Source organism: Tiliqua scincoides, chromosome 10 (genome assembly GCF_035046505.1).
Source record: "Tiliqua scincoides isolate rTilSci1 chromosome 10, rTilSci1.hap2, whole genome shotgun sequence".
Lineage (NCBI taxonomy): Eukaryota > Metazoa > Chordata > Lepidosauria > Squamata > Scincidae > Tiliqua > Tiliqua scincoides.
Window position 1 is genome coordinate 27178782 of NC_089830.1, and position 25045 is coordinate 27203826.

The window sequence follows — 25045 nt, forward strand, 5'->3', positions numbered from 1 at the left end:
TGCCTCCGACTCATCTTGTGTTCCCCTGCTTTAGTGGGGAAAGGTCCGGGTTCCTCTTCCAAAAAGGCAGGACCACCTCCTGTTGCCTGCAGTAAGGGAATCTGGAAAAAGGACTATCCCTTACCGCCTACACTGTCTTTCAGGTGGGACTTCGTGTGAAAGTATCTCATGGTTGTGGACCTTCCGAAGCAGGTTTTGAAAGTCACAGCAGAGTTTCGGAGCTCCCCCAAAGGGAGCCATCTTTTTCCTTCCCGGCCATGAATTTCGGTTTCACCCAGGAGCAAGTGGCGTGCGTGTGTGAGGTCCTACAGCAAGGGGGCAACATTGAACGTTTGGGCTGCTTTCTGTGGTCGCTGCCAGCCTGCGACCACCTGCACAAGAACGAGAGCGTCCTGAAGGCCAAAGCTGTGGTGGCATTCCACCGAGGCAACTTCCGGGAGCTCTACAAAATCTTAGAAAGCTACCAGTTCTCACCGCACAACCACCCCAAGCTGCAGCAGCTGTGGCTCAAAGCCCACTACATCGAAGCAGAAAAGCTGCGCGGAAGGCCACTGGGGGCTGTGGGAAAATACAGGGTGCGGCGTAAATTCCCCCTGCCTCGAACCATCTGGGATGGAGAGGAGACCAGCTACTGTTTCAAGGTAAGACTGTCGAGATGGAGGCTTCCCTGGAAGGGTCTTTGAGCTCTCACGGAAACCATCACAGTGACCATCTCCCACGTACGCGATACTTTGCAGGCACAAAGCCCACAATTTGTTTTTGCAAAGCTTTATGACTTCGATTAGCAAATTAGGAGCGCTACTGAGTTTTTCTTCTGGATTATTATGCCTCCTACCTATTCTTTTCTATCACACATCCTTTTCAGTCAATTCAGAACAGGCTTGCTGAAATAGCGTCTGTTTCTTTATTGGCACTAGTTATGTGTCCTGAAGTCTCTGCACCAACTCCCTGATGTTCCTGTATCAGAACAGAGCTCCTACTCCTTACCCTGAATACTCTTTTCCACTCTCTCAAACACACACACAAACACACATGTGTGAAGTTGCCTTAAGCGGTCCAGCCAGGTCCTTGGTCCTGCACACAAACAAGCAATGAGCGGCTCATCAAGGTGTCAGGCAGAGAAAGAAAATGCCAGAGATTGAACCTTGGACCACTGCATGCAAAACAGGGGCTCCACCACCACCCCCCAGCCATCAACCAGCTGCTCACACAAGCCTATCTGCTACCCCTACCCTTTGTCTTGTTCTCCCACTTCCATCCCACCTTCCTCCCCCTAGAGCTCCCAGACCACTTAGGCTGTGCTACCCCCCCCTCCCTTTCCTTCAAACCACTCTGGAACACCAACCTTTCCACAAAATGTATACAAGAAATGTTTGTCTCCCATTTTAAGAATAGTGCTGGGGGGGGGGGTGTGCCTGAAACAGAGCAAATCTGCAGCAAGCGGGTAAGGGGGGGTTCAGCACTCTGACTTTGCTATGGTTCCATGTGGTCAAAACTTGGAGTGTAATTTCCTTGGGGCAGAGTCTGCTCTGGTTTGTTTCCAGTGCACTGACAAGCAACAAACAGCCTTCTTCCTCTCTGTCTTCCATACCATTTTCCCTACACAACTAGCAGTACCCAATTTAGTAGTAATACCCAACTACACAAGTAGTACCCAATGTAATGGGAGGATGAGAACCAGAATCACATAAAAAAAAAACATCAAGTTCTGTTAGAGGCTCGAACGAACAGGGAGGACTCATGGTGTTTAATAGAGAATGCATTCTTAGGGGGGAATCCTAGAAATTCAGGGCCACCACTCAAGTCCCTCTTCCTGGTAGCCACTCACCTAATGTCAGAAGGCAAGGACATTCAGAAAAGAGCCCCTGGTGATGATCTTAACTAGAGGGCAGGCATGTTTACACAGGAGGAAGCTGTCATTCTTGTTTGGTTCTGGACTTAGTTCAATGTCCTCTGTTCTCATACAGGAGAAATCCCGCAGTGTGCTACGAGAGTGGTACATCCACAACCCCTACCCCTCCCCTCGTGAAAAGAGGGAACTGGCAGAGGCCACCGGTTTGACTACTACCCAGGTCAGCAACTGGTTCAAGAACCGGCGTCAGAGGGACCGTGCAGCCGAGACCAAGGAGAGGTGAGGGGGTCTCCCTGCCAACATGTCCCCCAGGCCTTTGCGATGAAACAAAAGGGCTTTGGGGCACAGTTTTCCATTGTTCACCAGTACAGCAGGGGGAAAAGGGAGGAAGGAGGTTGCAATGCTGTAAGCAAGAGGAGGAGAGTAAGGTGAACAATGTCCAACAGACTCAAGCCCGAAGTATGAGTGAATGAGAACAGTGGCTCCCTGGGACTCTTGAAGGAGGGGGGCAGTGCCCACAAAAAGACCGTTAGGATGGACCACCTCCTTGTTGGCTTTTCCACCTGCTCTCGCTCTGTGTGAGGCTTCCCATCTCCCCTGCACAGGCAACTTGCTCACTCTCTACATTGAACATCAACTTCCTAATTATTATAGTTAAGGCACAGATACAGTGACTAGGAATGATCTCCTGGGCCCCCTTCGCACTGGCTTCTCTGATATCAGCCATTCCTGTGTCCTCCTCTCCCAGCCCCTACCCTGCAAGGAAGAGCCTCTTCCTCTCCATTTCACGCCACCAGCCCCTTCTCCACGAAGCTTTACCTGGACCAGGGGTGCCCAAACTCCGGCCCTGGGCCACTTGCGGCCCTCGAGGCCTCTCTATGTGGCCCTCAGGGAGCCCCCAGTCTCCAATGAGCCTCTGGCCCTCCGGAGATTTGTTGGAGCCCACACTGGCCCGACGCAAATGCTCTCAGCGTGAGGGCAACTGTTTGGCCTCTCGAGTGAGCTATGGGATGAGGGATCCCTCCACTGCTTGTTGTTTCATGTCTGTGATGCAGTAGCAGCAGCAAAGGAAAGGCCAGCCTTGCTTTGTGCAAGGCCTTTTATAGGCCTTGAGCTATTGCAAGACCTTCATTCATTCATATAAGTTCATCTTTAATATATTCATTTATGCAAACTTATGTAAATTTGAAATGTAAATTAATTTGGCCCCGATACAGTGTCAGAGAGATGATGTGGCCCTCCTGCCAAAAACTTTGGACACCCCTGACCTGGACTATTGCAGCAACCTCTGTTTCAGTGAATTTTACAGCTTGCTCCTTCCGTTGTCAGATCCTCTCCAAGTTTAGTGCTTGTCTTACAGAGAGTTCATGGGCCCTGGCTCTTTGGTTTTTTATTCTAGCCTGCTGACTATTTTTACAGGGGGCGAATAAGATGGCTAAATCGGGGAGAGTTGGGAGCGAGACTTGTAGATTTCATTAAGCCCCCACCCCATTCTCTCACTTTTGAGCACTGCTCCTCTTCCTCTCTTTGTCTTGTCTGGCTTAAAACCTCTAGAAAGCAAAAACGCCCATTTAGGTAGCCTTCCAGGTACAGAATGCAGGTACAATCATGTGACCTGCATCTGGGTCACAGCTACATCCCAACCTGAGTGGGTTTTACTAGCAGCAGTAATGTAATTTTCTTATTTTTTGTTTTAAGTATTTTTAATAGAAGTAGAAAGAGAGGGGATGTGAGTGAATGAGTGAGCGAGTGAAAGGAAAGAGAGGGGAGAACAAAAGAAAGACAAAAGGGCCAAGATCTATAAGTGGATCTCCCAACTTTTTCATTTTTACCTAAAAACAGGGGTAGGTAGCAGAAGGGAGTGGCTCTCAATTTGATCAGTGGTGCTGGACTAATGTTCTGCACTATTTCATCGAAGTGGCTATTTAGGCGCCCAGCAGATAAGATGGGTCTCCTCCATCCTGCCTGATCTGGTACCAGCAGAAAAGCAGAAACATGGGGGGGGGGGAGGGCAAGGAGTAGGGAGACAGAGAAAGTCATGCAGAAATACCTGGACATATACATTTTAAAAGAAAAAAAAAGTACATCCCAAACTCAAATTGCCTCATTTTGTAGTCTAGTTTTAAAAGCAAACCCAAGTCTGAAAAAGATGAGGACGACTTACAAAAGGTATTGGTGCTCATTACCCAGCCTGTACCACCCCAGGACCCATTGCTCTACTTGCAGGACTGACTGCTTAACAACCTGGCACCTGGGAGCAATGTTTTCTTCTTCTTCTTTCTGCAGGGAGAACAGCGAGGGTGGCACTCTGAAGGAAGGAAGGGTCCTGCCAGGAGACAGACACGTCATCCCTAGCTCAGATGATGAGAGCTCTCCCATTGACAGTCCTGCAGCTCATGTATCCAGCCCCTCGTTGCTCTACCCTGGTTTGCCTCTCTCAGCTCCCCCAGGAAACTCTACAGCCTGTGCCCAAAGAGTGGATTTTCTGCAGCATCAACCACTCCACCACAGCCTCTTGGGGCCCCTCACTTCCACTCTGGTAGACCTGGGGTCCTGAAAAAACACCTCTTCCTTAGGGTATTGGTCCTTTGTCATAGCCCTTCTACCCTCTTTTCCACCCCAGCACAAATTTCTCATCTTGACCCAGGGGAGAGAGGACAGTGGTGAGAAAGAAAGGCCTATACATACATTGGCATTTGAAGCCTCTACAATCTAAAATTTGGTCTTAACTTTGCACATTCCCCAATTCTCTACCCTGCCACAGTGGCCCCACCCTTATACACTTACACTAGTTAACTGCTACAGATCATGAGGCTCACTCTCCTTATCTTGTTCATGAAATATTCATGGGGCAAAACAAAGGTAGTTCTACTGCAATGGAGCAATGTAGAAGTGGTTACCACTGAAGTTGCTAAAGGTGTTGAACATAGGCGTAAGTGTAAGAGACATAGGCGTATACCTCTGGTAAGCATGGAGAGCATCCAATTAAGGATAATTAGAACCTTAGTGTGGACAGCTGAGCAGGTGCAAACACCCATCCTCTGGAGGGAGCAAGAGTGCAATTAAAGTGCCTTTTAAAGGTGCCAAGAACCTTAATGACTTTAATGGAGTGCTTGGTAAGAGATGGTTTGGGGGGATATTAGAATGAACTCAGGAAGGTAGGTGTAAAATGATCACCTGCTCCAGTCTAGTTTCCATTCTGGCTGGCTAAGGTGATGAAACAAAACAGGGCTCCTTTGGCAAACATGCTCCACAAGAAGAAACGTCACTGGATTTGGGATAGGATTCCAAAATGCGTTCCATGAAGAGTGTGGGAAGGGCCATCCATAGGCATCAAGGCCTAGTTTGGTTGCTTCTTTCTACTCAGCCCTTTTATTCTAGCTCAAGAAGCCAAGTTACTCTGTATTGCCAATTTTCTAATAAATGAAAAACTGCACAGAGTGGGGTCCTCTTGTATAACAACACAAAGATATCATGTTCTTCCAGGGGCAAATTCACAATTCGCAGAGCCACTCCAGCATCTGAACAGCAAGGAACTACTGACTGTGTACCTCTTTTCTGTGTAAATCTCTGGGACGGAGTCTACTCTCCATTTCATGACAATTCTATAAGCAGCCATGATTAGCTTACAAAGAGGAGTGCTGAAGCTCCAACACGCATGGAAGTCATTCCTTTTGACGCAGTGCCTTGCCTTAGGTGCGAAAAGGCACTCTGCACATGCATAGCACCTGGAAATGCCGATCTTGAGACCTCTGCATGCACAGCAGAGGCTTTATCACTGAGCTATGCTCCCAGCACATGCTCTTCTACTAAGCTTGAGCTCCTCCTCTCGGCTCCCAGCTCAGATTTACAATACGGACTTGAGCAGCTGCAAGAAGTAATTGTTTTACATTTATGGAATCTTGAATGAGTGAAGGGGCTCAGTTTAGGTGGGGGCAGTGAGCCAGATTATGGGTGGATTATATGATAGAATATGGTTTAAGTAGCTCAAGCACAACTGTTTTGAAGAGGACAGATGGCAGCTCTGCTGACTGCCAGAACTGACAATCAATTTGATATCAGACTGATGCTCTGATTCCTGGTCCCAATTAAGGCATATTTCAACAGAAGGTTGTACCTCCTCCTCTAAGCAACTGTTTGCACTTCCCAGAGGTAGGTGGGCAGGGGAAAGCATCTGCCTCGCTTTCGGCGCAACTGATTGTCAATCATAAAGTGTAGTGGGGAGGAGAGGCACAGAGGCACAAACTGTTATACTTTAAAATTAGCTTTTATTTTAAAAATAAATAGAGGCAATGAAGAAAACGACCAATAAATATATAAATACAGCATGAATTAAATACAACAGTCAAGTCTCTAACAGAATTTCAAAATGCAAATTGAACATCGAGGAGAAAAAATTTAAGAGGGTAATTAGTGGCTGGCTGAGGACCTCCCCTATCAGGATATAAACCAACCAGAAATGTCATACAGAAAGCCTCTGGGGTTTCCTCTTTCACAGGAACAATCCTGATATTCTACCTTCCCAGTGTGAGAATAGTGTTCACTTGTGTCACCTCAAAATCAAGTGAACCTTTGAAGCCTCGGTTTTTGCCTCCAGACTGTCCCTGAACCACAGGTCAAAACTACAGGCTCATTCTTTCTTCAGGACCACATATAATGAACAAGGAAGACAAAATGCTACCCCAAGCAAACTCTGAACTCATTAATGTGCACCAGGTAAAAACAAAGGAACACATGCCTTAACACAGTATGAAACAAAGCATCAAATTTGTCAAGGGGGGATTGAGTCTATGTGGACATTAAAAACTGCACTTTAGGGCACAGTGAAATGTCCCATGAAGCTGAGGCACCAATAACGAGGTCAACTGGGCTGGATACAATAAAATGAGTTCCTGAGTTCTGGAAGGGGGAAGAGGAGCTTTGGCAATAAATAGACATTTGGAATTTTTAAAAATGGGCATCTAGCTTACTGCCCATTAGATATTTTGGGAAAGGCACAGTTTAAAATGAGGGGAATCCTTTTTAAAAAGTCACACAGATCCATTTCCCTTCTCTAAACTGCATTCACTCATTTCAAATGGAGTAGCATCCAAGATCAGGGCTATGGCCCATGTAAACACCCAAACTTTCATGCTGTCAAATGGTCTGCCGTAGTGCTTTCTACCAAATTATGAATTAACCTCCCCTTTACCTGGAATGCCTCCACAGGGACTACCAGTATGCCCCAGACCACCAGAGGCCTGCTTTGGGATACAGGTTGGAAGCAGTATCAAGCATGTGGCTGCATGCAAACCCAGAAGTTCCAAAGGAGCACATCCTCCTGAGGCACAGCAGCTGATGACACACTGATGGCATCAGGATATTTACAAGGAGGAGCAAATGGACATGGGTTTCTGCATTAGTGGTGGCAACAAAGCAAGCATGGCCCCCTCCTCTTTGGCTATTTCCCCTTAATAGAGACCCGTCAATGGGGCCCACGGAGCTTCCATTGCCTGGTGTGTTGCAACAGAAGGGGATGGTGAGTGCTACATCGCAGATTCATTCAAGTGGGAACTCCTAAACCGTTAACAACAGCCCAGACAGAGGCACCCTCTTTTCAGCAGATGGATAAACATTCCCATTATGGCGTAATGAGTCAGGGAATAAGCAAAGAGAGGTCATTAAAGTTCTGGGAGCCAGGAAGTGACTTCTCAGCCAGCAGCAGGTGGAAAGGTTTAGGCGGCTCGGGGTCCTCTTCGCCACTGGAGAAGTCATCCCTTACAATGCGATTATTCAGGCGGCTAAATCGACGAGCTTTCATGCTGAAAGAGAAAAAAAGGTAGAATACTATATATGCGATAAGATTATTGCTTAAGGGGTTATTTCCTGCTGACAGTTACCAGTAACAGCCAAACAGAGAGAATCAGCCTGGCTTCTGTAAGGGTAAGTCTTTCCTCACAAACCTTATAGAATTCTTTGAAAAGGTCAACAGGCATGTGGATGCGGGAGAACCCGTGGACGTTATATATCTGGACTTCGACACGGTCCCTCACCAAAGGCTACTGAAAAAACTCCACAGTCAAGGAATTAGAGGGGAGGTCCTCTCATGGATTGAGAACTCGTTGAAGACCAGGAAACAGAGTGGGTGTCAATGGGCAATTTTCACAATGGAGAGAGGTGAAAAGCGGTGCCCCAAGGATCTGTCCTGGGAACGATGCTCTTCAACCTCTTCATAAATGACCTGGAGACAGGGGTGAGTAGTGAGGTGGCTAAGTTCGCAGACGACACCAAACTTTTCCAAGTGGTGACCAGAAGTGATTGTGAGGAGCTCCAGAAGGATCTTTCCAAACTGGCAGAATGGGCAGCAAAATGGAAGATGCGTTTCAATGTAAGTAAGTGTAAAGTCATGCACATTGGGGCAAAAAATCAAAACTTCACACATAGGCTGATGGGTTCTGAGCTGTCTGTGACAGATCAGGAGAGGGATCTTGGGTGTGGTGGTGGATAGGTTGATGAAAGTGTCAACCCAATGTGTGGCAGCAGTAAAGAAGGCCAATTCTATGCTTGGGATCATTAGAAAAGGTATTGAGAACAAAACAGCTAATATTATACTGCCGTTGTACAAATCAATGGTAAGGCCACACCTGGAGTATTGCGTCCAGTTCTGGTCACCATATCTCAAAAAGGACATAGTGGAAATGGAAAAGGTGCAAAAGAGAGCGACTAAGATAATTACTGGGCTAGGGCACCTTCCTTATGAGGAAAGGCTACGGCGTTTGGGCCTCTTCAGCCTAGAAAAGAGACGCTTGAGGGGGGACATGATTGAGACATACAAAATTATGCATGGGAAGGATAAAGTGGATAGAGAGATGCTCTTTACACTCTCACATAACACCAGAACCAGGGGACATCCACTAACACTGAGTATTGGGAGAGTTAGGACAGACAAAAGAAAATATTTCTTTACCCAGCCTGTAATTAGTCTGTGGAACTCCTTGCCACACGATGTGGTGATGGCATCTGGCCTGGACGCCTTTAAAAGGGGATTGGACAAGTTTAGGAAATATCCATTATGGGTTACAAGCCATGAAGTGTATGTGCAAGCTCCTGATTTTAGAAATGAGCTATGTCAGAATGCCAGATGCAAGAGAGGGCACCAGGATGCAGGTCTCTTGTTATCTGATGTGCTCCCTGGAGCATTTGGTGGGCCGCTGTGAGATACAGGAAACTGGACTAGATGGGCCTATGGCCTGATCCAGTGGGGCTGTTCTTATGTTCTTAAACTGCCATAGACACATCACACAACCAAGCTAGCATCAGACAGTTAAATGAGGTTGCAAGAATTGGCTTGAAGGGAAATTCACATATTAAATTTAATAACTTTCCATGAAATTACAGGGGAAGACAGACTAGTCATAAGTTGATTCCTATTGTAGATTAGTGAGTAAATATTTTCAGAGGCAGGGTATAAACAGAATTAATAAATAATATTAGCTACACTGTGTGATTGTGAAATGATACATGACATCTGCTTATTACAGCTGGATGCATTCAGGTTATCAAGACAGATGTAATTTTGATATGAAATTCACCCACAGAGGAGCACTGGCATTGGGGTGAGGGAGAATGAAAAATGGAATTCATTTTCTTATTTGGTTAGGAACCTGGGAACTCGAAGCCAAGAGCATCCCAATGTCCTAGGAGGTACAGCGACATATTAATCATTGGGCTGTCCTAACCACTGTCCTACAGGACCAGCCAGATCTTGCAGGTACCAACAGCAGACGTACCAATATGGCTTCCGCTCCTGCTTTGTCATCATGCGCCATAGCTGGGCTAGCTCTCTTGTGGCAGCTGTGGAAGCCATACCTGGGCAAGCACTACCAAGAGAAAGAAACAGCAATTTGGTCATTCAGACTTGTGAGAAGTACATACAAGAGGCACTGCCAATGACTCCATGTCCCCTCCATGATAGAGTGAACAAGGTTGCCATGGCAACCCTCCCCCTCCCAGGTTGGCCTTTTTCAGTACATAAAAATGGATAGCAAAAACACACACCTGAATGAAACCTAACCCACCATCCTCCCACCTCCCCAATACATGCTGTCTCCGTCTGTAGCTACAAGGATGTTTTGCAAAAGAAGACGGTCAGTCTTAGAGGCACCTAGAATTTTATCGCAGAAACAGTAGGCAAGTATTTGGTTGCACTTCTTCCAGGCCCATGTTTGCCTAAGCACTGGGCAGAGTTGTCCAGGCACTACTTGTGACGTCATGCTATGCTTTCCTGCTCCCTGGCTACAGGTTCTTTGATAAAATCATCAGAATCTCAACTTTCATAAATAGGACAATTAATTTTGTTTTAAAGCATCACCTTGCAAAGTTGCTGAGAAATAATAGCATAAGTACAGTCTGAGACAGAACGATAAAGTCCTAGAATTAGGGGGCTTCAAAACAAATCTCAAACTTTTCAAACTGGTAAAACATCATCAAACTTTAATTGCAATAAAGAGCAATGCAGCTGTCACATGCGAGAATGATTGGGATGAATTGTCTCAGTGGATGCCTCTCCACCTGCCCCCACTACTGGTTCATCAAAGCCCACATCATTGCCTGGGTATTTTTCAGAAACACTGCAAGTTCTACCTCTTTGGCCTGGCCTTTAGGCTCGTGGTTAAGTCAGAAAAGTGTGGGAATTTTTCAGTGATATAGGGCCTAATCCGATCCAACTTCCCCACACTGATGCAGCAATGTCTACAGGGCATGCACTGCATCCTGTACTGGGAGGGGCCTTGTGACCTGGGCCGGGCCCGGGCGAGGGGCCCAGGAGAGGGGTGGGACTGACAAAGCCCTGCCGAATCTTATCCTCTGTGTCTGGTTACAAAGCCCGACCCACAAGTTCTCCCACAAAACAGCTGGCACAGACTGGAGTAGCCCCATTGTGGGGACTGCACCCGTATTTGGGGCAAGGGGACAAATATTCTCTTCCCCTGAGGAGACCTCCGGCAACCTCCGCAGGGCCGCAGGATACAGCAGTCACTATTTTGGCACCGCTGCACCCAGCAGCTCCATCAGGAACAGGACTGGGCTGCCCACCACCCTGAGCCTTCAGAATGGGGCAGGCTAAAACTCAGACCAAACCAATGAACTTGTGCTTAAAGGCAGATAGAATCCCAAACAATGTTTTGAACCTGCTGCATGGTGACACAGAGTAGCAGGCTTCTATAGGCAGTCCTAACCCCTTATGTCAGTGCTTTCCAGCACTGACATAAGGGCAATGCAGCTCTGAGATAAGGAAAGAAACATTCCCTAACTTTGAGGAGGCCTCTGTGAGTGCCACCGAACTGCAGGATGCAGCACACGTCCCACTAGCACCACTATGGTTAGGACTGCACCCTAAGTCACACAGAACCATTCTTCCTGCCTACTTACGGAAGAGTTCTGTGTATTTTGAAAGCCTGTATCCTACTAACACAGTTGGACCAACTGACCGAATTCAGCAGAATTTTTAGGTCAGTCAGACAGATGTGCAGGATTTGAAAAGCAGGTGTATCATCATTATCATCAACACCACCAACATTCTCTGGCAGAGTTAGGGTACTGGGGTGTTAGCTGTGTAAAGAGTTACTCAGGCTGAGGCTCAGAACAACTGAAACCATTGCTGTTCCTCAATTTTATTTTAAATTTTTAAAACTTTGTACATGGCCTCAAGTACTTCTTCGTATTTAGAATAGTAAAAAAAAACAAAAAACCTGCAAGCTGTGAACCAGGAAGTCCCTGGTTCAAATCTCAACTTAGCCATGAACACTCTAGGTGGCCTTGAGCAAGCCCCTGTTGAGGATAAAAATAAGGAATAATGTTAAAGGATTACGGAGGCAATTGAAGTATTTGGGCACTCTGCTGTACGTACACTTGTTATTACATCCACCAAAAAATCAAAATAGGGAGGGATCTGTGTTGCGTGAAGAACTAATACGCTGGTCAACGGTACTGCCTGAACAGAGTTTGGTCCCTCCAAAAGCTATATTGGTTCTCACCGGATATAGTGCTTGCGGTTCAGGCGGCAGAACATGATGAAGCCATTGACACATTTCTTCTTCAGCTGCAGAGGAGAAGAGATGCTGTGTTTCTCACAAACTACTGGCCGACGCTTGTGCTTCGGCCTCCGGCCCACTTTCTTCTTCTTTTGACAGGCCACCTGGGACAGCTTCACCCTCTTGCACGGTGTCCAGGTACTGTCACTATTCTCATCGCTGGAGGACACGGGGCATTCTGCCCTGGTGGTGGTAGCCTCCTGACAGGACCAAGTGGAAGCAGTCAGATTCATCCAGGTTTAGAAATCTCTTCAGATAACCACCAAAGTCTTATTATTCCTGAGACTTTTTAAAGAAAGTTGATCTAACTGAACTAATTTAACCTCACCCTTTTAAGTAAAACCCTCAATTATTTTAATTTTCATTTTTTTTTTGTAATACTGAGCTGTGTGTATTTGTAACACCACAGAACAATTAAACCCCTTCTTTTCAGAGAATTCATGACATTGCACAAGTTAGCGGGGAAAGCTTTACATATATTTTTAATGTCATTTGGTGGTCAGTTGTAAACCCCTCCTCAAAAAGGTGTAGGAAGATTAAAACGAATCAAGCAAACAGACCCTCTTCAGGGTCTTGCCCCTCTGACACACAGATAACACACAGAGTCCCCTGCCCAATCCCCACCTCCTTAAGGAACTGCTTGTTCCATGAAGATGTGATCGCATTCACTCTCGACAGGGGGCTGGAATCACTTTTTCCCGTTTCGCTGTAGGAAAGGTAGCAATGATCCAGCGTGAATGCTGACTGGAAGAGATGAAGAAAGAGGTCAGAGGTTGGGGCCTTCAGCAAGTGGAAGAAAAGGGGAGGAGGCAATGCACCAAAAAAGAAGTAAAAAGAAACGTGACATTTCAAAGGTTTTACTTCCCCAGCAAACTGCATCTGAATGTTAGCTGGCTATCAGTATGCCAAGGTACAATCGGCAGTTACACTGTGCCTGCTTGAAATTTGGCACCAGGCACAGATATAGGAGGCTGTCTCATACTGAGCCACACCATTGGTCCATCTAGGTCAGTACTGTTCATAAGGATTTCCATCTCCTGAAGTTTTCAGCAAAACATGGAGTCTATCAACAGCATTAGCCATGGTAGAGAACTACTCCCTCCATGCTCAGAATCAATCCATTTTTTTCATATCAGATGCTAGAGACAGAAAGGAGTGGGTGGCCATCAGCTTCATGCCCTGCTTGTGTGCCAAAAGCATAATGCAGGACTAGCTGGATCCAATGTTAAGATGTATGCACATTTTTCAACGTGCAGAATTTTGCAAGCCATGTAATTCAGCCTGTCTTGGCACAGAATCTTTACACACGGACACACTCATACAAAATACTTGCCTTCCTCAACAGGGTTCCTGAAAGTGTCTGAGAAAAATTACTAGACTGAGGAGAAAGATACATATCTTCAAACAACACTGCAAAGAAACAAAAAAGATTATCTAAATTGTAAACCTCTTTCAAAATAAGCCATCCACTTCTCCTCAATTCAGTCTGATAATACCGATAAATTTTAGTCCTTGACTACAGGACTTTAAGAACACTTAACCTAAATACAGTGGGTCCTCCACAGACACCAAGCCCATAGCTGGAGGGCCTCAGAGACCTCCTGGACGCAACCAGAAGTGACTGCATCTCAGTCACATCCAGGAGGTCTTCTGAGATGTGGAGAGGCTGCGTGCCTATGCCTCAGAAGGCGTTCTGGAAGCTTCTGAAAGGCATTTCCAGAGGCACCATTCAGAAGCCTCCAAAAGGCCTTCTGAGGTGCAAGAAGACCGCATGCAACCTCTTCACACCTCAGAATGCGACTTCTGATTTGCCAAGTGCCTCTCCCCAGTGGATTTCACTGTCCACTGAATTCAGTAGCCACAGGGTGACCTGGAACAGATCCCTTGTGGATACCGAGGGCCTACCGTACTAGTTTCCTTGCTAGATATTACAGGTTTCACTGTCCTTGGCTCTTTCAAATATCACATATGTTCTACCACCTCAAACTGGTCTAATTCTAAGGATATATGAAGGGTGTACCAGGTTTGGGCTTCTATGGCCTTCCACACACAAAGCAGTGAGGTGGCTAGTGCCACGACAACCACATTAAACCCAGTGGAGCTTTTCTCTGTTTGTATCACAAAGACACAAAGTGAATCCGGAACCAACAAGCTTCATGAATTATCTAATTCAATGGTTTTCAAGATTTCAGGCTTAGAGAATACTTTCTAAATCAACTGTTTGTTGGGTACTGCATGATGTTGGGTTTTTCTCATTTCACTTCACATGGTGATGTCAGTGGGCATATTGGTATTACTATTATTTATTCAGTTTATACACGGCTTTAATTTCCAAAAAGCCTTATTTGTATAAAGATTTTTAAAATCTACAGTTAAAACAGTAAGGCAGCAGCATCAGACTACTATAATCTTAAAACATCAAAACTCTAAACATGAAAAGCCTTCCTAGACAACTAAATTTTAAGGGTTCACCTAAATCTGATTCTCTGGGCAACCCTGTAATGCTTGGGGCTCAGTGCACAGCAATGGCAAGATGGAAGGAAGTTAGTACAGCAATACCTAGAGACTGGGAGTAGGAAGGCAAAAGAAGGTGCAGCAGATGAGGTGGGAGAGAGCAATGAGAGACACAGATTGTGCCTTGGAGCAGCAAACACAGCTGGGTCCCTCCTCCCTATCACTTTACCTGGGGAAAGTTCTTCCTGGCTGCTTTGCAAGATATGGCTGGGGAGCAGCCGAGCAGGAGAGGAGAACAGCGAAGGGCTCAACCCCAAGTCTGAGTAAGTATTGACTTCAGCTCCAATCCCAGGAGAACACAGTTGCATGCTTCCTGTTTTAACGAGAGAGAATGCTATTTAGATAAATGTTTTAACTTTTACTTTTTAGCAGGATACTAAATGGTAGCCTCAATGGACCACAACCATCAACTGCCCCTCAAAGGCAACTCAGCTTGAACTCTGTCCCTTCTGAACTTTCAGCCTCCCGGCAGCCTTGCTGCCATCAGTGATGCCTTCCCTAGATTTGCTTGTGACTTACCAGGGGAAATGCCCACAGAGGACTGAGTTGAGAGCCAAGGGCTGGTGCCAGTTCCTTCTTCCTCTCCATCTTCACAGGAGGAATAGTAATGTACCAGTTCTTGCCTGAAAGCACAACAGAAACAGTCACCAAGCTAGGCATCACCTCCAAAGACAGCTACTGGATAAGTTTAAGGTGTCAGCAACAAAAAGAATGGCACAGATTGATTAGTGAGAGACTTAGGACGCAATCCTAACCAACTTTTCAGCACTGGCACAGTGGGGCATGTGCTGCATCCTACAGTTGGGGGGCAGTCACAGAGGCCTTCTCAAGGTAAGGCAATGTTTGTTCCCTTAACCCTGAGTTGCACTGTCCTTACCTTGGTGCTGGAAAGTAGGTTAGGATGCACCCTCTGTGAACTAAGGTCCTAATTTGGGCTTATAGCATAGTCTTCATGCATCTCACAGTACTGGACAAGTTGGCTGCTGTTGGTCTACATTAGGGATAAGTAACTGGTGGCCCCCCAAATCTCCCTGTAGTCCCACTTATAATGAACTTAGGCAAAGACAAAGAGTAAAGGGCTCTTTAACGTTGCCACCCTTTATACACATCATCCGCTGACTCCTGTGAATAAACTTCCTGGGGAAATGAGAATGAACAGCTGAGAAGCATAAGGTGTTTAAAAGCCCTTCACCTGTGCCTCAGTTTCCCCAGGAATGCTTCTGTAGACACAGCCAATGCTGCTGCCATTCAGCTCGGGCCCCAAATAAAATGTGACTCCTGTTAAACACGAGTTACAGACTGGAGACCTAGTCCAAAACTCATAACCACACGGCAACGTGTCTTTTTACACTCTTCCAACGCACCAATTATCCACTCTCTGTTCTTACTTTATCAGTGAATGTCCAGGCTCTTCAGTGTACTGCCACAGCTTGTCGTAAGCTACTTGTGCCACACAGGCAGAAAACACACTTTTGTTCTTGCTTCCCCCTTGGTCGCTACTGAAGTTCCAGTCTGCTGACAAAAATTACAGTGGAAGGAGATGTCAACACTTTTTGGAACTTCACAACCTGTGAGCTATGGAGAGCATGTTTTTGTTGCGATAAACAGAACCAGATACAGAAGAGGGTTTTGAGGTCTCAGCTGTCTCAGCTGTCCACACCTGAATTTCTCTTAGAAGTAAGCATCAAAGGACTGGTATGACCCTCTGGGTCAGCTCATATCTCTGAGCAGACCAGCCAAGGATTGTGGATTTAACAGAAATCCATTTCCTTCCTGTCAAAGTGCAATAGGACTGATGAGAAAATATATTTCACATGACAAAAGCATTTCTATTTGTAATCCATCTTGCTCTCTCTATGCAGTCAACTAGCTACAATTCTATCCTAATGAAATTTCTGTGTAACTTGAAAGCTTTGTTGGTTTCAAGAGATTAAAATGAGTTGGCTGAATGTTAAGGACAGACAAAATAATGCATCTTTTCATGTAATGCACAGTTAACTTACAGAATTCACCACCACAAGCTATGGGTTTGGCCACAGGCTTAAGTGATTTGTTTTTTTAAAGGAGCTTGTGGAAAAATTCATGGAAGACAGGTCAGTTGACATCTGCTCCCAATGGGAGCAAAATGAAGCTTTCACCTTCATGGTAGTGTACTCACTAGAAGCCAGAGATAAGCATCACAGAATTGCCAACGCTCTGAGGCTTCTGGCTGACCAGTGCTTGCAACAAGAAGTTGGATAAGATAGACGTTTGTCTATCCAGCAAGGCTCATCTGATGCACTCATCCCAAGAGATACATGGTCCAACAAATTATGCAATAGTTCTGATGGAACCAGTCTTGAAAACAAGACTCAGACTCCTTTGACCTGACCCATATTTCACATGACAAGCTCAAATGGCCAGGAAGGAAGAAATCTCACTCGGCTAGTCATTTTGCCCTCACTCTTCATAGGGAGTTATACACAAAACAATGAATAAACCACAGTTGCAGTGTGGAATGAGACTTCACCTTCACCAACATCCAGGAAGGTAGCACCTCCAGGCTGGTAAGATTCTGGCACTGGAACTTGGAAGCTGGAAAAGCAAGGCAGTTGCTTCTGGGAGGTCAAAAGGACTGAGGACGCATCTCCTGTCATGGTCAGGGTCTCCTTCCTGTATGTGTCAGTTTGGGAAAGACCCTTGCTAGTCTCCAGAGAAAGATGTTTACATGCTTTCTTGCTTGCTCCTCGCCGCTCTGCAAAATAAAGGGATACTGAAATTACTGAAGACGCTGATGGCAGGTATCACAGCTCAGCTGCTACTTCCAGCAAGAGAACAGTGCCCTAAGCAAAGGCCACTCTTATCCCTGTATAGCACTGACACAAAAACCACTCTCAGCATCCACATACGTCCCTCGGCTGCCCGATCTTCCTTGGTTAACTTTCTTCACCCTTCTTTCCTCTGTGCCTAGCCTCCCCAAGGACACATACATCCGGTAACTCGTTTTCCCCCTTTGCTGAATGTTGCAGGCACCTCTTCTCCAGCACGCCTCTTGCACCAGAAGTGCAGCAATGCAAGTAGCACATAATCTACAGCCAGCCCATTTTGGCCCCTGCCCTCAGTCATGCTGGTTTGGGGTAAGTGTGAATTGTACAGGCTGAAGATTCCCATTAGTGTGGGATGTGAATTATGGAAATCAGAGACACTTGCAGTGACTATCATGAGAAGGTAGGCAGAAGGAAGGGACCACAGACAGGAATGCCTTTACAGAATCCAAAACTTAACCTGCTTTACGGGCACGCCTTTTCTTCCTGGGTTTCCTGCAGATGCCCATTGGCTTGGATTTCTTTGCCCGTGGAGTAGCTTCTCTTTGCCCTCTCTTCAGGGCAGATGTCACTGCCTGCTCAGATCCTTCTGTTTTTACACAAAAAAGAGCAAACTGGATCATAAACATTTTTCTATTAGATTGCTCGATACTGAGCATCAAGAGCTATTCTGTGCAGCCGACACCATTTGCTCCCCTCTCCATCTGCACATCCCAGTCAGTTTTGGGAAGCTGGCTTCTTTCTTTTATCATCTGCAGTGCCTGCAGGCTCGCAGAGCATTCTCCCTTGCGAGATGCAATGCATTTCCATCAGCTCTGCTAGCAGGCAGGTTTAGTGGCATTCCCTACTCAGAAAGAAGATGTACCTGTGACAGGAATTATGTGGAGACATTACATAATATATTTTTTTATTGCCCACTGCATGACACCCTTCGTAAGAACTATCTGGCTCCACTGCTGAACAAAATGCAGGGTTGGGAGGATTCATTTAAATTACAAACTCTTCTTTCTATAGGGGAAACTGACTCTCTTGCCAACTTTGTTTCTGGGATACTGGCAGGACGGAATTCTGGATCTTCTGCTATATTATGGTAAATGGGGGAGTGGGTATTGGATGATTATTATTGTTTTATTTTATTGTTTCTGTGTGTGTGTTCTGGATGTTTGTTTGTTGTTCTGTATTTCCTTTATCTATGCCAATAAAGGTCTTATGTATGTATGTATTTTTCTATTGTATGCCTTGGTCTGTTCTCTGCATTGCTTCCCTATTTTTCCTTTAAAAAAAAAAGATTTTTTACATAGCTCACACATATACAAATACCAGCTTCAACTTCAACTAACTAACATAGATAGAAAAAGCACACACTGTGTTTTACATCCATATCAAAACTCTAAATATACAGTTAGAAAATCACAAATCACTTTGAATCACATCAAAGCTATTATCAATATCATTTCTATACAAAGTTTTGAACAATCTAAAACTACTTCTACCCATAACTAATCTCGTCCATTTGAACATACAGAACATTTTACTAATCATTACCCTATAATTATATTGCTGCCTGACCTATAATTCAATGCCTCATGGCATCCTTCATCAGTGACCTAAATCAGATTGCATTCACTACTCCTATCCACAGCCCCTTAAATGTTTAATTTATTTTTCAAATACTCCACTATCTTCTTCCATATTTCTAGCCTACTGACCTACTTTCCCGCTCAATGACGTGCTGTCATTTTCAACAGAGAGGTAATTCCCCTTAATTTTCTTAGATATTCATCTTTCCATTTCTTAGCCCATTCACAGTATCGTTCTTTACTGTTTTCTTCTAAATTAAGTTCCACATAATTCAACAATCAAAGCAAGGGATTTGCTGCTATCTACAAAACTTGCATCACCTTCATTTTGCTATATAAACCATTTTGTGAAATTTTTTTGTTGGAAAACAATATATAATATCTTTTCATTAGTATTATTATTCCAGTAATCTACGGCCCTTAGGCAGTCATGGCCAAGTTACTTCCCACCATGCCTGAACACAGATCTCTTTGGCAGATTAATTAACTCTTTAGTAGCTGCATCTCTTTGTTTTTACTCCATAACACTCACAGCATTAAGTCATTACGGCTTCTCTGCCTTCCTTGGGCACTGCATTACCTTTCTGTTCCCTGCAACGGACCCAGAGAAGTGATCTGGCTGTGTTAATGCTTGCCTGCAGATGTTCAATGTAGCTGAGGACTCCAAGGAGAATTTCTTTCTGCTTTGCCAAGAATGTAAAGCCAAAAAAAGGGGACAGATAGAGGGTCACTCACAGGTGTGAAATTTTGCATGAATAAGGACAGTAGTACTGTAGAGTCAGATACAGCACTTGATCAACTTACTATGCACCAAGGACAATTTTCAGCTGTGCAAAGAGCCATCCAATTCTAAGCTACACTGGCTCAGCAGGGCCACATGATCTCCGCTGTTTCCAGCGCAGCTTTGGGATAAGGCGATATTTTTCCTCTTACACTAACACCCCAGCATGCCCTATGGGGCTATTCAGATATGTGCCTGCTAAATAACAGGCGTCTGAGCAGCCCTGTGTAAAGATGGTAGGCCTGGGATGGGGATTAGGATACAGCGGAGGCCTGATCTACTAATCCTACCCCCTCCCAAGTCTGTCCCACCCCCGTTCCACCCTCCCCCCACCCAGAAATGCCCCCTTCCTGGATCGCCCTCCCACCGCATTCTCCCATTGCTTGGTGCTTGACTTACCTCCGCAGGTGGCCAGGGGCTTAGATGCCACCGCGGCAGGCTGCCACAGGCCTCCCCAATGGAGCTACATATAGAGTTGTCACAAATGTTCTTTATGGTACGTTTGCAACACTCTAGACTGGCACAGGGTCTGCTGCGCCGGTGGAACATCAGTATGGGATTATGCTCTGAGACATTTAAGGAACATGCTTTGAATGCAAATGGTTTATCATGTGGTACAATACCTTTGTCAGCCTCTTGCAATTGGTACGCAGAGGAATGGGCAACATCTGAGCCAGTTCTTTAAGTGTACTAGTATAGTTATTGTGTTTTTTTCTGTTGAGAACAAAGAGGGGGAGAGTGAGTTGAAAAACTTCCTCCCAAAGTCAGTTGCTAAAAAGTTAAAAAGGGAACGTTCGTACGTTTGCATCCAGGCTGCATTGCAGCTGCACTGGCGCTGGAAAGTTGGATAGGACTGGGCCCTAACACCAAAATCCTACATATGTCTGCTAAAAAGTAGGTCCCATTGTGTTTGATGGAGCTTACACCCAGGAAAGTATGCATAGGATTCCAGCCCAAGTTAAATTCATGTAACTAAAACAATCACATATGCTTCCCCTGTTTACCTCTGCCTCCATTTGCCATCCCTTCCTGTGCTTGTACATTATTATTATTGTCATCTAGGAGTAATTCGATGACAACAAGGAAGACTGCATGAATTCTGCCGTTCTGTTTCTCGAGCACAGAATTCAACATCCTAGGAGTTTCAGGGTTTTGTTTTTAAATTTTAAAAAAGCAAGTTTCTAACACTTAGGCACAGCACTGAAAGTATTTCCAATGCTTTGCATTGCTCTCTATCCTTCCTCAGAACTGTCAAAAGCAGAAAAAAGTCTCCTTCATTAAGGGGATAGTTCTGTATATACACACAGGCTCTAGATCAGGGATGTCGAACTCGTTTCATACAGAGGGCCAAAGTTAGCATTCATGGTGCCTGCTGAGGGCCATAAATGACATCATTAAGATAATGGCCAGAAATATGCACTTTGTTCTTCCATAGAAACTCATTAGTAACAAACGACAGAAGAGAAAATGTGCAAATCTTGTTCATATTTTCAAGATATAAGAGAGTTCAATTATCAAGCTGGGAGAGCCCAATTATAATGGGCACTAGATAAACTGCTTCCAGGGGCGCATTCAGCCTGCGGGTCTTATGTTTGACATTCCTGCTCTCAATGAAGTTGACAGACATATCAGCATAGTAACAGTATAGTAAACCCCTGGGGGCTGGAAGATAAGAATAGGCTCTCAGTTTGGCTGTACTTGTCGTAAGAGGCGACTAAACAGCCACCGGGTAGATGGGAAAACTCTGATCCCAAACCTCCACTGCCTTGTGGTTACATCCAGTTAGGGAAAAGGCTTCAGGAGTCAACCTCGAGGCAAAATCCGGAGCCAGAGTCCCTGAGGTAGTTCATGGCTGAACACAGTCACATTCTGGCAACTCCTGCGACGCCGCTGGAACCAACCGTATTGGCTTCTGCCTTTCCATTGGACCATTTCAGCGACGTGGAGTGGGGGGATTTGCTGCATGGCTAACAGTCTATCCTCCATATCTACTTTACCCAGGAGAGGTACTGGAGAGGACATTCTGTTCTAGAACCACCTTTCAGAGTGTGATACCATAGTCTTCCGAGACTGAAGGATGCCAACAACAGTATAGTAACCGGCCTGTCCCAGTAGTTGTTTTAAAAGGATGTTGGGTTTCAAGTTGTTAGCTTTTTCCTCTCACCTGTCACCAGAATTTTTGCTATGTGACTGCAGTTCCTCAGGGTAAACATGTCCAATTTGGTTCCACATCTACAATGGAGAAAGGGAAGGGTGCAGGGGGAGAGAGAGAGAAATTCAGTTCATAAGATAATAAAAGGATGGGGGAGTAAAGAGAATCTGGGGGGAGTTAAGCTACAGGAAAATTAAACAACCGAGAACAGGAATGGCAAGGCAGATCTTCCCCCTGATGTGAGGGAGCAATTAAGCATTGCTCGAAAAGCTGGCACAGGACTTGTACGTCCCCCTCCCTGAGGGACGGATCAAGAGCAGTTGCTGAACCCAACACAGGCCTATACAATGTGTAACCTCTGTTTTCCCTGCTTGAAGCTGTAATCACTGTGTTTGGCAGCTGGCAGCCCACAATAAATGGTGGATGGTTTATTTGGCCTAGTTATTTGCAAGCTATGCATGCATTTTTTAAAAATACCCTCATCAATGGCAGTTCACTGCTTCCATTGGAGGCAAGATGGTGGTAGGAGCTTTCCTGAGAATTAAGAAGTGCTTGATCAAACAAACGCTTGATTAAAGAAGTGCTTGATTAAACAAACGCATCAGTAAAGCAGCTACCACGTTTTCCAGACTCACAAAGAGAGTCTGGTCCAACAAGAAGCTGACAGAACATACCAAGATCCAGGTCTACAGAGCTTGCGTCCTGAGTACACTTCTGTACTGCAGCGAGTCATGGACTCTCCTCTCACAACAGGAGAGGAAACTGAATGCTTTCCACATGCGCTGCCTCCGGCGCATTCTCGGCATCACCTGGCAGGACAAAGTTCCTAACAACACAGTCCTGGAACGTGCTGGAATCCCTAGCATGTATGCACTGTAGAAACAGAGACGCATGCGTTGGCTCGGTCATGTCGTGAGAATGGATGATGGCCGGATTTCAAAGGATCTCCTCTATGGAGACCTCGTGCAAGGAAAGCGCCCTACAGGTAGACCACAGCTGCAATACAAGGACATCTGCAAGAGGGATCTGAAGGCCTTAGGAATGGACCTCAACAAGTGGGAAACCCTGGCCTCTGAGCGGCCCGCTTGGAGGCAGGCTGTGCAGCATGGCCTTTCCCAGTTTGAAGAGACACTTGGCCAACAGTCTGAGGCTAAGAGGCAAAGAAGGAAGGCCCATAGCCAGGGAGACAAACCAGGGACAGACTGCACTTGCTCCCGGTGTGGAAGGGATTGTCACTCCCGGATTGGCCTTTTCAGCCACACTAGACGCTGTGCCAGAACCACCTTTCAGAGCGCGATACCATAGTCTTTCGAGACTGAAGGTTGCCAATACAAGAAGTGCTTGAGAAATGGGGCAGACCTTTGGAGGAGGAGGTATTGCGGGGGGAAAATGGCAACTGGGTTTTCTTCTGGGGGTCCCCCACGAGAGACTTTGCACAAGCTGACCCATCCACAAGGATGGGTCAACTGAAAGGTTGGGTCCTGAGGTTTGTTCTCAAAGCATGGCAGTCACCCCACAGGGTATGGTAGGTGGTGGGCATCATTCTTTCTTGGGACTTACAGGTGGGGTTCTTATTGATTTGAGGTATTGCATTATGAGGCTGAATGAGAATTATTCCCAGAGGTATTTGCCAATATTCATTTCTGGGAGTTGTCCACAGTTCAGTCAACACTGACTGAAGCTATTACTAGAGATACCCCCCCCCCCCCCCCCACACACACACACATGGTGTCAAACTGGAAATTCCTGGAGGCCCTGCTGAAATCTCCAGGATCACTTTCAGTAGTCACCTGGACAGCCATGCCAATTCCTGGAAACTAGTCCAATCTTGGGCCGTTGGCAATCCTAAGTGTTTCAGGAAAGGGATCTTTACCAGGATTATTTATTTATTGGATTTATATCCCGCACTACCCCCGAAGGGCACCCAAAGTGGCTAATAGTAAAATACATAAAATATACATTGCTTTGAGAGGTTTTCTGTAAGGAAAAAGGTGCTGGGCTTTGCACACCGACTATGCTACATCAGTATACAATGTTATTAGTACTATATTACTATATGAGTATACTACACTACATAACTATACTGTAAAGACCCTTATTGGGTCTAGAAGATTCTTACCTACGTAAACCGCAATCCTAACCCCCTTTCCAGCACTGACATAAGGGCAATGCAGCTCTGAGGTAAGGGAACAAACATTCCCTTACTTTGAGGAGGCCTCTGTGAGTGCCACCCAACTGCAGGATGCAGCACATTGGAACTGCTATGCCAGTGCTGGAAAGCGCTGACATAAGGGGTTAGGATTGTGCCTCTCTCTCTCTCTCTCTCTCTCTCTCTATATATATATATATATATAGAGAGAGAGAGAGAGAGAGATGGCTACAGAAAGATGGATATATGAAAAAGGATATGAATATCCTCCTATATATATATAGGAGGATGTATATATGTATATATACATACACATATGTATATATCTATATACATGTATGTGTGTGTGTATATATATATATATATATATATATATATATATATATATGCATGTATATATATTTATATATAGATATGGATATAGAAAGATGGCTATAAGAGCAAGGATATATATATATATCATATATTTTATATATATCCTTATATATATCCTTTATATATCTAAAATGCGTATGTATAGCTGTGGCTGTGGGTCCGCAAACGGCCTTGTGTCTCGCAAGTGCCTTTGCAGCGCGGAGGGCCGCTCCTTCCCCTCAGGTGGGTCTCTGGGGGCTGCAGGTACGAGGCTCTCGCCTGAGGCGAGGCGGGGCGCCTGTGCCTTGCGGGGTCGTCGTCGTCGTCGGCAGCGGCGCGGCGGCGGCGGGCGGGGCTCCCTCAGGGCTCCCTCTGCGCTCGCGCGGGGCGGGAGGGGAGCAGCGCGCGCCGCCTCAGCCGGGCCCGCGGAACCCAGAGGCGCGCAAGGCGGCTGCGGCCCTGGCAACGAGGGGGCGGGGCCAACTCATTGGCTACAGGCGAAAGGGGGCGGGGCGGGGCGGTGGCACGAAACATCGATCAAAGGAATAAAGAGCCGCTCCTCCAGGTTTTTCTCTCCTCCCCCTCCCCCCGGCAAACGAGTGCCAGCGCGCGTGCGCCGACTCTCCGCGCGCGTGCGCAGGAGCGTCCGCTGAAGCCGCCGGGAAGCCTTTCCGCTTGCCCTCACTTGCTCACGGGGGGGGGGGTAGGCAGGACAGCAAGCTGAGGTTGCCAACTGACCCTCTGCGCTGCTGTCACTGGGCCTGTTTGCTCCCACAAACACTCCGAAAC

The 25045-nt window shown here is 46.0% G+C and overlaps 2 protein-coding genes across 2 annotated transcripts; one reads left to right on the plus strand and one right to left on the minus strand.

The window, feature by feature from the left end:
• The first annotated feature begins 257 nt into the window (after positions 1-257).
• LOC136661225 (homeobox protein six1b-like) lies at positions 258-5164 on the plus strand. The gene is made up of 3 exons (XM_066638297.1): positions 258-641; positions 1968-2131; positions 4139-5164. The coding sequence occupies exons 1-3, from the start codon at positions 258-260 to the stop codon at positions 4407-4409; spliced, it is 819 nt and encodes a 272-aa protein (XP_066494394.1). The 3' UTR covers positions 4410-5164.
• Positions 5165-7487: 2323 nt separating this feature from the next.
• MEIOSIN (meiosis initiator) lies at positions 7488-21833 on the minus strand. Its single transcript, XM_066638128.1, has 12 exons — positions 21766-21833; positions 20225-20315; positions 19401-19500; positions 17701-17829; positions 15825-15948; positions 14952-15059; positions 14606-14745; positions 13256-13332; positions 12547-12666; positions 11866-12119; positions 9622-9711; positions 7488-7653 (listed from the first exon to the last, which is right to left on the minus strand). The coding sequence occupies exons 1-12, from the start codon at positions 21831-21833 to the stop codon at positions 7488-7490; spliced, it is 1467 nt and encodes a 488-aa protein (XP_066494225.1).
• Between the last annotated feature and the right edge of the window lie 3212 nt (positions 21834-25045).